The 13,067-nt window shown below is 54.3% G+C and overlaps 1 protein-coding gene across 3 annotated transcripts in view; it reads right to left on the bottom strand.

Annotated features, from left to right (window-relative positions):
• Positions 1 to 13,067, bottom strand: part of LOC105478632 (inositol-trisphosphate 3-kinase B) — a 107,771-nt gene that overhangs the window by 13,676 nt on the left and 81,028 nt on the right. Inside the window, exons 3-5 of one of the 3 annotated variants that reach the window (XR_011614923.1) lie at positions 3,486 to 3,585; positions 2,362 to 3,187; positions 2,104 to 2,189 (exon numbers count right to left, since the gene is read on the bottom strand). Coding sequence is in view for 1 of the 3 variants with exons in the window: in XM_011736143.3 (XP_011734445.2) it covers positions 1,976 to 2,189; positions 3,486 to 3,585 (314 nt within the window). In the remaining 2 variants the exon portion in view is untranslated. Of the gene's footprint in view, positions 1 to 1,975; positions 2,190 to 2,361; positions 3,188 to 3,485; positions 3,586 to 4,647; positions 4,942 to 13,067 lie in introns of those variants that run through there. The other 2 variants (XR_011614926.1, XM_011736143.3) reach the window with 2 other exon arrangements.

The raw sequence follows: 13,067 nt of genomic DNA on the forward strand, positions 1-13,067 counted from the left end.
AAGCATCTAGCACAGCCCTTGGAAAAAGAAGGGTCCTTAGGATTTGTGTGCAGAAAAGATGGGGCTGGGTGCACCCTGCTTCTGGGGAGACCTTCCTCTTCCCCTCCACACATACTCTTCTCTCATCCTGCTCCCTCTGCCTGCCAAGATGGGTTCATGGGTACCATCCACGGTCACTTTAGGTCTCTCCTGAGAGCGCTAGGGTGCAATCAGTGAGAAGCTGTGGAAGTCAAGCGGGTGGGTGGCGGCAGCCCTGGGGCAGGAAGCGGGGCTCCTGTCCCCAACAGGAGCAGGCAGGTTCTGGGGTAGCCTGGCCCTGTGCTTGGCTGGCTCTGTCCTTGGGACAGCCGACTTCCAGAAATGCCCAGCCAGTGTTCTTCACACAGGCCATACATTTTTGGCCAGGTCTGAGTGGACTCCAGTTGGATTATTCTCTGTGTGGTCATCTGAGAAGTCCTGCTGCTATCTGGGTTGGAAGGAAGGGCTGGGCCTCCCCTGAGAGGACACATTCTGGTGCGCCAGGGGATGCCATCCTGGGTCAGGAACCAGACTTGGGAAAAGCAATGGCCTTGGGCTGGCCGGGGGCATGTTCTGTCTCCTCCCTGCCCTATCCCAGGTCCCTGTGGGCTAAAGATAGTAAGGAACTTGGATGGTGGGAGGGAGGTGGCCAGAGATGGCGCAAGAGCAAAGAGTGGGGCCTGTGCTTCTCCATCCCCCATTCTTTCCCTGTGGGTGATGGTGAGGGAACACAATAGTCAGTGGCAGGGGCTGATTTTAGGACAGAACTCCCAGGAGGAGAGAGAAGGAAGGAAAGAAACACTGGCTGGCTTAGCCCACTTCTCTCTTGGCCTCTCTCTCTCTCACACACCCCTCTTTCTCAATCTCCTCTTATGAGAAATAATCCGGTTAAACCAGTCACAGTGGACACAGCCTTCTGCTCTGAGCTGAGTCTCGGTGCCTGGCCTCCCAGACAGCCCTGCAAGGCAGCATGGAGGGGCCCGGCATGTGGCCATCTAGCCCAGGTGCTGCAACCGGGGCCAGCCCCAAAGCATGAGCACCGCACGCTGGACACCACGGGGGCCAACAGCCTTAGGGAGGTTCACCAAACCCGCAGAGGGGAGAAGGAGCCATGCTGTGGATGACTCAGGGTGGAAGGGCCGCAGTTTGAGAGGTAATGAGAAAACCCGGCCACCTAAAACTGAGCCCCGAGATCAGGGCAGCCACCCTCAGGCATCCCCGTCTGCTCTCTGCCCTGCCTCCTCAAGCCCACTCTTCCTTTCTCCTCTTCCCTGGAGTCCTCTCCAGGCTTATCCCCTGGGCAGGTGTCAGGGTGAGCCTGAGCCTGTGTCAGAAACCTGGGGGTGGGAGTCAGTCCTGCACACAGGCCCAGTGACTGCTCCAGGCTCACCTTGGGCCCCTGTGGCACCCTGCCATGTGGGTTTCTTGAGCTCCGTCAGGGGCTTCCTCCTCCTCTTAGGCAGGTACAGGTCTTTGTTAGTAAACCAGCATGTTCTACTAGCCACTCTCTCTTCCCACTCACCAGGGCTGAGGAAATGGAAAGACCTCGATTCCCATCTCCCCCGGCAGCTCACACAGCAGGAAGTCACCATCCTGCGACCTCCCTACCTAGTGCTCCCCACATCCCTAGTGATCCCACCCGAACCAAGGGCAGCTCTCTCTTCCTTCTCTCTAGGGGGGCTCAGAACCCAGCCAGTGCCCTTTTTCTGATTCTGCCAGCCCCTGGCTTCTGCTCACTGGAGAAGGAAAGGGGCCATCATGGGCAAAGCCCAGGTCCCGGAACCCTCTGCACATAATGGGAGATTCCTGGGGATGGGGAGGCTCTAATTGGTCCAACAGCCTCCTCAGCCTGCCCTTGCACCTGTGAGGCCTCCTGGAGGCCCTGAGTGCTGTGCTGTGCACTTGGCACGTGGCTTGCAGCAAGGCAGGCATGTGAGGTGTGAGGAGCCTGGCTCACCTGATGCCCATCTTGCAGTCCATCACACAGGGCGAGTCAAAGTCGGCCAGCAGGTCGTCCATCTGGTTGTAGCGCTCCCCGTCCTTCACCACATCACCGTGGTAGGCAGGTACGAAGGGCCTCAGCACATCCACCATCAGCCGGTCCAGGCAGCGCTGCTCTGACTCACAGTGCTTCTTCAGGATCCTGCCATTGGCAGCCGCCTTGAAACTCCCTGCAGAGCAAGTGCAGAAGGTTCTTGGTCCCCAGCTGCAGGCAGCTGGCAGAGGCACCCTCCCCGGCACAGGGCCTGGGCCTCCCTGGGGATAGCTGACGGTGTGCCTATGTCCCTGCTGTGGACTGAGCACCTTAAAGGGAGTGGGTTAAAGACCCAATCCCGCACTCACTAACTGTAGTTCTGGGCTGGTTCCCCAGCTTCCTTGACTCCAGACTCCTCCTCACCAGTGTTCCCTGCTGGAAGAGTACAGAGCTAGGTGAGAGACCAAGGTGCCATGACTCAGTCAGTCCTTAGTGTTGCTATTTTCATCCTCACCTCCATCATCAGCCCTGCTTCTCAGCAACGAAGGTGTCTCCTGGCCTCAGTAGAGAAACCCTGATTGGACAGGATTCAGAGCCAGGATGGGGAGATACAGCAGGCTAAGAAGTGGGGCGGGGGGGGTCTAAGGCTTGGCCCACCTGGGCGGCACTTCTTCTGAGCCAGACCCAGTAAGTATTCACACAGGCTGTTCATCCAGGTGTCTTGGGTTGGGCCAGTGTGGTCAAGGAGGTAAGCGAAATGCTGGACCCAGTGCTGGCCTGCAAAGGACCCACAGGCTGGTGAAGTCATGAAGGCCAAGTCCACAGACAGCTCCTGACATGTCTCCAGATGACAGTGCTTCCAGAGGGTCCCACGTGTGGGCTGGATGGCTCTGGGGCCTTGGCTCCAGATGTCCCTCCTCCCCGGCCCTGCCTGGTCTCAGCTCCTGGCCACCTTCCACCCAACACCGCACACCGCCCTGCGGTTATGGGGTGACTTGGCCACATCTTCCACCAGCTGCAGGCTTCCTCGGGGCAGAAACTACGTCTCCATTAATGCTGCAACCGCCAGGACCATAGCAATTTGGGCACACAGTAGGTGCTCAATGAAGGGGTTAGCTTTGCCTCTTTGTCCAGGGTGACAAATGGCAGGTAAGCTATAAAGACTGATGGCTTCATCTGTCTTATTGAATACAACTGCAAGAGAGAGAGAAAGAGAGAGACTGGAAGAGACAGAAATAAAAGCCAGAGACTGAAAGAGGGAAGGATGCGTGTTTTGGAGGAACGGAGTGACACAAACTCCAGAGAGGTCAGTTGTCTATGGCATTTACAAGGCATTGGTAAGGCCGCAGCCTGCAAGTGTGGCTGCGATTTCAGACTACAAAGTCTCGGAGGGAACTTGCTCTGGAGCTTTGATCCCCAGAATGCAGCATCCAGGGCACCTCCCCAGAGGGCTGAGCATCGTGCCAGGAAAGTCCGGGAGACCTGTGTCTACCTGCGTGTCCTGCCAGCTGGATCCAGGGGTACTTCTTCTTGAAGGACATGACAAAGGGAGACCAATGCACCATGTTTTTTATTTTCCTCCATGATTTGCTCTAGAAACAAACAAACAAAAAGCTCTACATTAGAAAGACAACCATTAATTTCTGGTTAGGACAAATTCATTGCCTGTGGCCACAAGATGGGAAGGGCCCTTGGTGGGCTCCGAGGACCTTACCGGCACCATCACCTATGCGGCACGTGGTGGGAGGTGGCTTTACCCCATTTAACGAACAGCCTGAGCAAAATGCTCAGGGGAACTCCCCTCGTCCCAAGAGCAATGACCTCTCCAAGGAAGGCTGGAGAGGACACGACCACCCAGCCGCACCACATTAGTTCATATTCAATTTGTAGATGCGGAGGCAACAGAGGCACCTCTTGCCTGCGAGTGGTTTGGAGACTTGAAAGGAATTCCTCAGAACAGAACCTGCACCAATGGCTTCAGATCACACAGGAGGGAGCAAGTCCACAGCTCTCTCCTCTGCACTGCGCTCCGCCCTCTCAGGATGTTTCTTCAGTGAAAACAGCCAGGGCTGGGAGTGTGCGTGTGTGTGTGCATGTGTGTGCATACGTGTGCATGAGTGTGTGTGCATATGTGTGCATAAGTGTGTGTGCATATGCGTGCGTGATATGTGTGCGTGAGTGTATGTATGTATGTGTGTGCATGAGTGTGTGCATGTGTGTGATATGTGTGCAAGAGTATGTGTGCATGAGTGTGTGCATGAGTGTGTGATGTGTGCATGAGTGTGTGTGATATGTGTGCATGAGTGTGTGCGTGCACGTGTGTGTGTTTGGGGAGAGCAGGCCCTTTGGGCAGAAAGGAGAACTAAGGTATATTGAGCATCTTCTTATTTTACTTTTTCAATGAGCATGCAAGTCAGTTCTTTCTATTTCCATCTGGTGGAGCCTGAGCCTGGGAGAGGTAAATGATGAAGCTGGGATTTAAGCATTCATCTATACAACTACTTGAAAATAAATAAAATTCTTTTCTTTCCCAGCAAAAAAAAAAAAAAAAATTTAGAAAAAATATCCTTAAGTGAACTTTAATAAGAATAGGCTGCGGAGATGAAGATCAAGTGTCCCCAAAACACACCCGCCCTGAGGGGGGCGATGAGAACCTGAATGAGAAGCACTGTGAGTTCCTGAGAAAGCAGATCCCGGACCAGCTAAACCACGGAGAGCAGAAGCCATGAGGCTTGCAGAGGAGATGAGGGTGGTCCCGCCTGACAGGGGGACACGCTGAAGATGTGGTTCCCACTCCTTGCCCTGAAGCACCCAGCTGCAGCAGCCCTCAGGGGTCAGTGGTGGCTGCTGGGTCCCCAAGGTGAAGTCAAGGTGAAATCAGCTTCCTTTGTTTTTTCTCTCTTTGCTGAGACTCAGCCGCTTCTGTCATCAGGTTTTCAAGTTAAAATCTATTTAAGGAGAGGAATTCTTCCTTACTAAACCTGGTAATTTTTATCCCCATCCCAGAAACCCTCACCCCACCGCCAAGACCAACTCTATTCTTAAGAGAGGGCAGCACCCCACGAGGCCATGTGACAAAAGGGCCAAGGCTTTACTGACAACGGTGTTTTTCCTAGATCCTTCTGATGGAGATCGCCAAAGAAGGCTAAAGCCAGCAGAGGCATTTCTTATCTAAGCACCCAGAAGGCTGCATAAACAATCAGGGCACACAATGCATGAGGGGAACAATGGAAAAACCTCATTACATAAGATGAGCCAGCAGTGGCTTGTGGGGGATGCCCCTGCTCAGGGGGAAGCCATTACGGTGGGTCCAGGGGGAAGGTGCATAGCCAGTCACCACCCCACCTGTGGGTCACATCCCCACAGCAGAGCTCAGAGAGGACAGGGGCTGACAGGCTTCGGGGATGGTGTGGGAGGAGGGGAGCCCAGAGTGGTCTCAATCCAGCGCTCGCCCCATCCCATGCCATGTCTCCACTGGGAGAACCCACACCGCACTGCTTCACAGCCCCTCTTGGGGCCTCAGTTTCCTGTGTCCGGTGAGGAACAAACAGCTGATATACCAGTCTCCTTGGATGGATGGACACTCTAGGGCCCTGGAGAGTGACCTTCCCTCATCCCAACAGCAATGGCCCCTCCGAGGAAGACTAGAGAGGGCCACTCTCCCAGCTGCAGCAAGCCACTTTACCGGTTATGTATACAGGCGGAGGCAAATGAGCATGCATGGAGGAAGGGTCCCAGCATCCTAGAGGGGCCGTGCAAGGGCAGCTCACTGCGGAGAAGGAGGGAGCTTATGGAGGCTGCACCCACCAGAGACAGTTGGGGGCCAGACTCAATGGAGAGAAAAAGAAGACTGCAGCTGGCAGCGGAAGTGTGGGGACAAAAGGCCCGGGGACTGGGACTGGGAGTGGTTGGGAACCAGACCTGCTATGGGCATGGGGGCTGCAGGCAGAGGGAGACAGGTGAGCAGGCGAGGCCTTGGGAGAGCGTGGGGCGGGGAGGAAGGCCAACCTGGGCCCGAGAGCCGGCTCCCCTTTTCCTCCTCAATGACTGACCTTGAACAAGTTCTCAGTCCTCGCTTGTAAAAAAGACTGACACATAGATTCCCGTTCTCCCAGGAGACAAAGTTGTCAGAAGATGTGGGTACAGGGGTGTCTGTGGGAGGGTCTTTAGCCCTCTATGTTCAAGGAGGGGACCCAGGTGTCTCTGAAGTTACTCCAAGAATGGTCAGTCCTGTGCTAGGCGGAGTTGCCGGCCTAGGTTCTGAACAATAAAGACCTTGGAGCCTGGGGCAGGGTCAGGCCCACCCTGTTGGAGTGCAGCTCTCCCGAGACCCACAAGACACAGTGAGCAGGGGCCTGTGACCCAGGAAGGTGAACAGATGCCGGGCAAGACAGTGTGGCTCAGCCTCTGCAAGGCCATTTGAAGCTAAGAAACTTCTAGTTCTTGGACTTCTCCCAGAGGCTAAAGACCAGGGGTCCAGAAAGGAGGGGGTGCTCCAGGGTGGGGGTCTTCTGACAGTTCAAGGGATCCACAAGCCTCTCACATTGCTGAGCTCTGACGAAACCAGGCACCTTTACTGCTTGGCTGCCCTCTGCCCACACCTCCTCCATTTCTTCACCATGAAAACAGGTCCCACGTGGCCAAGGCCCTGAGAGTCCCCCGATCCCAAGGCTGCCCTGCCTGGATGAGGGCCGTGGAATATTCCACTTGTGAGAATGCCATGCACTTGCACTACAGACCTCTTTTCTCTCTGCCAGTGGCAGCACACAGGGTTTCCCCGTGGTTTTTAAATAGCAGCACCCAGGCACTGCCTAATGTCAGTGCCAAGCAGTAAACAGAAAAAGCCATTTCCAGGTCCAGGCTTGGGGAAGGAGGGCTGCAGGGTGACCCCAGCTGCCCCAGCCCAGCCCCTAGGAGCAGAGAGAAACTAAAGGATGGGAGGAGAGTCCAGAGAATCAATGTCCTTGCGATGATTGGGGAGACCACAGCACCCACCTTAGGAACCAAATCCACTCCAGGCACACGCCACTTTCCAGGAGCAGCCAGGCTAACAGCCCTCCCTCCGAGCATGGTTGGAGGAAGCCCCAGTCCTCAGAAATGGACTCCGGGCCTCATCCGCCAGCTAAGACAGGTAACAAGGCAAGAAAGGAGGACAACCCAGAAGAATCCCGCCCGGAGGGGTTTATCTCCCGCCCCTCCGGCCCTCCCCTGTGGGAGATATTCAAGAGTGAGCTCTCCATGGCAGCCTCTGTCTCTTCTCTGTCTGAAATCAGACCCAGTCCCAGGTCTTCAGCCTCTCAAACCAAGCTCTAGGAAATACAAAAGCAGCCTTCAAATGCCTTGAACGTGGTGTGGCAAAGGGAACCTGGTCCCCCGCCCAGGGCAGAGCTGGCCACCTGCTCCTGCATCACCTCCCAGTCGTCAGGGGAATCGGGACATCCCTTGTGGACCCCTCCTGGAGTGCTCCCAAAGCTCTCTGTGTGTGGCAGGTCCCTGCTGGCCTCCTGGGGCTGTGAACTGCTCCTTGGCAGACCCGGGGCAGGTGGCAAGCTGACTGTGGCCAGCCCTGCTGTGACCCTTACTTCCTCACACGCAGATGTGGGGCCGGCCTATCCAGTGGATGTGCTGGGTTTCTTCCTAAGCTAGCTGAGTAGTACTGTGCAGGGGGACTTGCTGCTGGCTGGCATTGCTTTTGTCATCTCTTGGGGAGATGGGAGGGCCCATTTCTGCAGACTTGCCCCAATACCATGGCACGGTGTGTGCACTCATACCTGTTACCATTTATGGGGCTCTCGCTATATGACAGGCCCTGGTTAGCACATTATGGCCTTGTTCCTATGTTCTAGTTAGGAGCATTTTCTCCATTTTACAGATGAAAGAGTCTGAGGCTCGGCAAGTTACTTCCCCAAAGTCATCCCATTCTATGCCCTGCCAGTAGGTACCACGCACATGGGGAGCCTCCAGCCAGTTTACCCACTTCCGTGCCTATCAACGAGTGAGGGCCCACCTCCAAGTGCCCCTTCCAGTCTCAAGACAGCCGGATGAGGGGACAAGAGGCAGAAGGCTGGGCAGGAAGGACAAGAGCAAGATTCCTCCAAGGCGGTTCCCCTGGACAGTCAGGATGCCAGCCCAGGAAAGTTTTCTGGCTGCTCTGTTAGCAGAGGAGCCCAGGGCCTCTGATGCCCCTAAAGCTGGCCCCCAAAACCCCAGATATGTCCCTCTCTGGGGCTGCTCAGGTGCCACTTCCAGTGCAGCTGTCAGATGACACAAGGTTTAAGCTCACCCACGTATCAGATCAGAGCAGCCAGACACTTCTAGACTCTGTGGATGGGATTCTGCACTTGTGATGTTCTTGGGGACACTTTGGTGGAAAGGAAAGCACCACGATGCAGGAGTGCCCCTGGGCAGGTAAAGGGCAGTGGAGTGGGCTGGAGACACACAGCTTTTACTTTGGTTCTGGGCAGGGTGGTTAAACCAACTGAAGACCAGGCATGAGGTCTTTCAGGTAACCTCCGGCCTCACAGGCTTGGATGCAAACCAGCTGGGGAACTCCCTAGGTGGCTGCGCTACTGGTTACATGAGCACTAGTCTGAGCTTTGCTTAGCTGCTCCTCTGCAGGCAGGGTGGGCAGTGCCTGCTGCTGACTTTGTCACCCCTGCCTGTTGCGTCCTGGACCCTGCTCTGTAAGAGGGTCTCGTGCTGAACTCCAGAAGCACAGGGAAAGATGGAGCTTCAATTCACTCAGAGAAATGTGGAAAGAAAAGATCAGAAAACAGCCAGACCAGGGTGAGGGAGGGGTGGTGGTAGTGGTGGTGGTGGTAAGGGGAGTGATTTCTTAAAACTCAGAGAGGCCTGGAGACCTCTGGTGTGGTTTTGTCCCCTGGCACCTGACTTGAAGGAGCTAAAATATTCAGAGAATGTGGAGAGATTTGTAGTGGGAGGGAAAAAATCTGACAACAAAACCCCAACCCTCCTTGCGCTGGAGGAGACAGGAAGTCAGAGGCGAAGGGAGCTTGAGGAGCTGGCAGACAGCAGCCACATTCCCCCGCAACAGAGAGAAGCCTACCCCAGCTCCCAATTCTGCTCCCCACGTCACCTGGGAGTAGGAAGCCCTCGCCTTTGGGAAGCTCAGGGCACACCACGTTTTGTCTCCCTTTTCCTCTTCCCCTTTTCCCAGAAGTTCCTCTGAAGAGCAGATAGGAATCTACTCCCTGGAGGCCAAGGCCCACACAGAACCATCTCCTCCTGCTCAACACACACAGCCATAAAACAGACCCGGGGTTCTGTGGCAGGGGGGTGTGGAGCCTTCCTGGGCAAGCAGTTCCTCCTCCCCACCTCCAGCCCATCCTTGGAGCTGCCCGGAGCCAGTGGGGCTGCCTGGGCAGGGTCTGATTCTGTGTGTTTTTCTGGATCAAGTTCCAACCCTCCTGTGATGCTAACGGTTCCTGGGTGTCGCCATCCTCCCCGGGTCCTTCCCATCAGGCATCCTCAGTCATGCTGTACGGAAACACTGCCTTCAACAAATCAAAGGGCAAACGGGCATAACATCCAGGTCTAGCCTTTGTCGTTCATAAGGCAGGCAAAAAAGGACCGCTGGGGGCAGGGAAGGAGGAGGAAGGAGGAAGAGGAAGAAGAGGAGAAGAGTAAAGGGGGGGAGGAGGAAGAGGAAGAGGAGGGAGGAGGGAGGAAGCAGAGGAGAGAGAAGGGAGAGCAGGAGTATAGGAAGAAGAGAGGAGAAGGAAGAGGATAGGGAAGAGGAGAGAAGGAGGAAGAGGATAGGAAAGAGGAGGGAAGGAGGAAGAGGAGGAGGTTGGGAGGAGAGTAGAAAGAGGAGAAGGAGGAAGTGGAGGGGGGAAGGAGAGGAGGAGGAGGAGGTGGGGAGAAGGAGGAGAGGAGAAAGAGGAGGAGGAGGAGGGGAGAAAGAGGAGGGAAGGATGAAGAGGAAGAGGAAGGAGGGGAAGGAGGGACCCAGGTCTACCCTACTCTAGGCTGTGGAGATGTGTGGGCTTCTGGCCACCCCACTTACAAAATGCTTTAACTATGATCAGGATCATCTACATAACATGCAAAACGAAAATGAGGGGCCCCTTGTCCAAAATTCAGTAAGAATGTCATGATGGGGAAAGCAGAGCTTCACCAAGCTCGGGGTCCTTCTCAGGCCCTGTGACTGCTCAGCCAGGAAATGAGCCCTGCCTCCTGGGGAGGAAATGGCCCCCCTGTTAGGAGACAGCAGGTGACGCCAGGCCTGCAGGCCTATGTGGCCTGCTTACAGGCAATGACCAGAGGCTCCTCAATCCTTGGGCAGGGGAAGGCTCAAGGCCGCAGGCACCTGTGGCTCTTCTTTCGGGGCTCGGAGAGGTCTCCTGGAAAGGCTGGGCAGGAGGGGTGAGGAGGCAACTAGACCTCAGTCTTCTGCATGTTCTTCAGAGTCTGGCCTTGCTTCCTGTCCCTGCAGTGCTGTCTGAGCCGGTCAGCGGCCACTTGCCCAGCCCAGCCTTCCCCACCGGAGGCCAAGCCACCCAGGGCCAGCACTTCCGATCCTCAGCTCAGCCCACACGCCCTGCCAGGGTCTACTTCCTGTCTTCTTTCCAGCCACTTCCCGCCCCTCCAAACCAATGTTATGTTTCTCAATGCAATTTGGGATGGGTGGGAGAAGAAAAAGTTGTGATGCTGGGGGCAGACACTTGTGTGTCATGAGGACTGCATGTCACTGGCAGCCCTGGTGACATCCACACATGGCACCATCTGCAGCACACCTGGGCTCACATTCTCTCGGGCCTGTGGAGCTCTGCAGGCAACTTCTTGCTCCACACACCTGTCCCCATGCCACCTTAGGCCCACAAGGGTGTCAGCTTCTGCTATTAGGGACTTTGCAGAAGAATGACTGTGGATGCTCAGGGCTTAGCTAACTCCTGTGTGGACTTTAAAATGCAACCCAGATACCCTCTTCCCAGGAAGCCTTCCCTTGCCTCTCCTGGGTGCTTCCAAAGAGCCCTGGGCACGCCTCCATCCCAGTTCTCTTTGACACAAGAAAGAGACCTTGGTTTACCCTGGTGGGCCCTCAGAGACCCCCAGCAGGTTTCCTGAGTGCCTGGCTGGGCAGGTGCCAAGCCTCACAGGATCCAGGAGGAGGGAGATCAAACTCAGCAGGTGTGGGAGGGGCTGTACTTGCCCATCAGGAGCCCAGTCAGAGGCTCCTGAAGAAAGTTCACATTTTGGGCAGGCGTGGGCTCCACTCCATTTCCTTATCAGGGCCCTGACATTCCTCTCCTGGAAGCCACAGCTGTGCTGGGACAAATTCAGAGAAGCAACGAGGACTTCGGGAAGGCAGCTCCTTCCAGTCCCAGCGTGTACCCCCAAGACAGCTGCCCTTCCTCCAGCCCCCTTCTTGCTGATTTTGCCAGGCCCACAGTGGTTTCATCACCTTGCACATTAAGGGCTGAAGCGACATACATACTTCTGTCCCCCTCCATGAAGATCCTAAAAGGCAGCCCATGGAGTTGGATGCTGTTCTACAAGACAGGACGATGACGCAGAACGCAATTCAGGTTTAGAGGTTGGAATGAACCTTTGTTCTGCCGCCTTCCAGCTGCGGCATAGGCAAACCTCAGTGTACACTGGGCACGGCAGGTACCAATGCACACACCCTGCCCTCCCCATGCAGTCACTGTGAGAGCCTGAGCAGGTGACAGGCACAAGCAGCTGCTCTGTAGACTGTCACGGATAGGCAAACCTTCCAGGCTCACTTCGGTTTTTTGCTTCTGTGTCTATTTTCTTAAATTGAAATAATTTTTTCCTCCAAGGCATAGCAGATTGGCAAGCATCCAACTAGGCACTTTCAGAGGGCCTGATGGTGGCCAGTGGCGATCAGATGAGTTAACTGTGTGATTAATTGCTTACAAAGCTTCTCATCCATGCCCACGGCAGCTCTGAGGATTCATGGGGGCAGTTCCTCAGGCCCCCAGATGTGTAACTTGGAAAGAGTCAGAGCCCTGGTGAGTCAATATCAGTTTCTGGTTCAAGTCACTGACGTTGCAAAAAGAAGAATGATTTCCCAAAGCATCTTATTTCACATATGTGGAACTCTGCTAGGCACTGCCAAAGAAAGATACTTTCGAGGTGAATAATAAGATTGCTTGGCAAATTTCATTTTCTAAAGTGGGTTTACATTCTGTTCTTAGCCTCCTTCTCACCTGACTTGTTCCCCCAAATTGCTACTTTTTCCTCCAGCACTTCTCTTTTTATTTAAACAGTTTGATCACTTGGCTTTTATTTTTAGATAATCATAAAGAAAGAGTCTCCGTTTGTTGTTGTTTTTGAGTAAAGAGATGAGGGGAAATCTCTAAAATATCAGAAATGGGAAATGATCTCTAGACCCTCTAACACTCCAAAAACAGTATTGCCAGCCTAACTCTGCTGCGTGTGTGCAAAGAGATCACGTTACATGTCTACCATGATGTTAGATACTATACTAACAGCTCAGGTAACTCTCACAACACTGATGCAGTTGTCTCCATTTTGCAAATAATGAAACATGTTCAGAGAGGTTTAGTAACTTGCAAAAGGTCACACAGAGTCCAATCACACAGAGTCCAGGTTTGTGCCACTTAATTCCAAGGATTTTGTTTCAGCCAAGGATTACTGGGCTCCTATCATCTCTCTCGGACCTGGGGCTATCTGCTTCTCCCCTAGTTATAAAATAGCCTCACATAAACAGCAAGGGCTTTGTCAGAAGAGTGACCTTTCAGATGGGGGAGGCCTGAACAAAGGCCTACTTTCCCCTCCCTCCAACTCTGTTCCCAGAACGTCCTTACTGACACACACTCAGGGAAGGCACATTTAACAAAGCCCCGAAAGTGGATGAAGAACGCCCCTGCCCGGGGAGAATTTGTTCTGTGTCAAAGTCTTTGTTCTGCTCTTGCAAAAGTCTGAGTGAGAGTCATTGAGTTTTCCATGTTTGGAAAAAATCCTTTTTTCCTTCCTTCTTCATTTGGTCTTTCTAAAAAAGCAGTTAGGGTTTCCCTAGTGATCATTATTTCCTTCACTGGGGAAAAGCCCGGTGCTCCTCCTAGGC

Source organism: Macaca nemestrina, chromosome 1 (assembly GCF_043159975.1).
Source record: "Macaca nemestrina isolate mMacNem1 chromosome 1, mMacNem.hap1, whole genome shotgun sequence".
Lineage (NCBI taxonomy): Eukaryota > Metazoa > Chordata > Mammalia > Primates > Cercopithecidae > Macaca > Macaca nemestrina.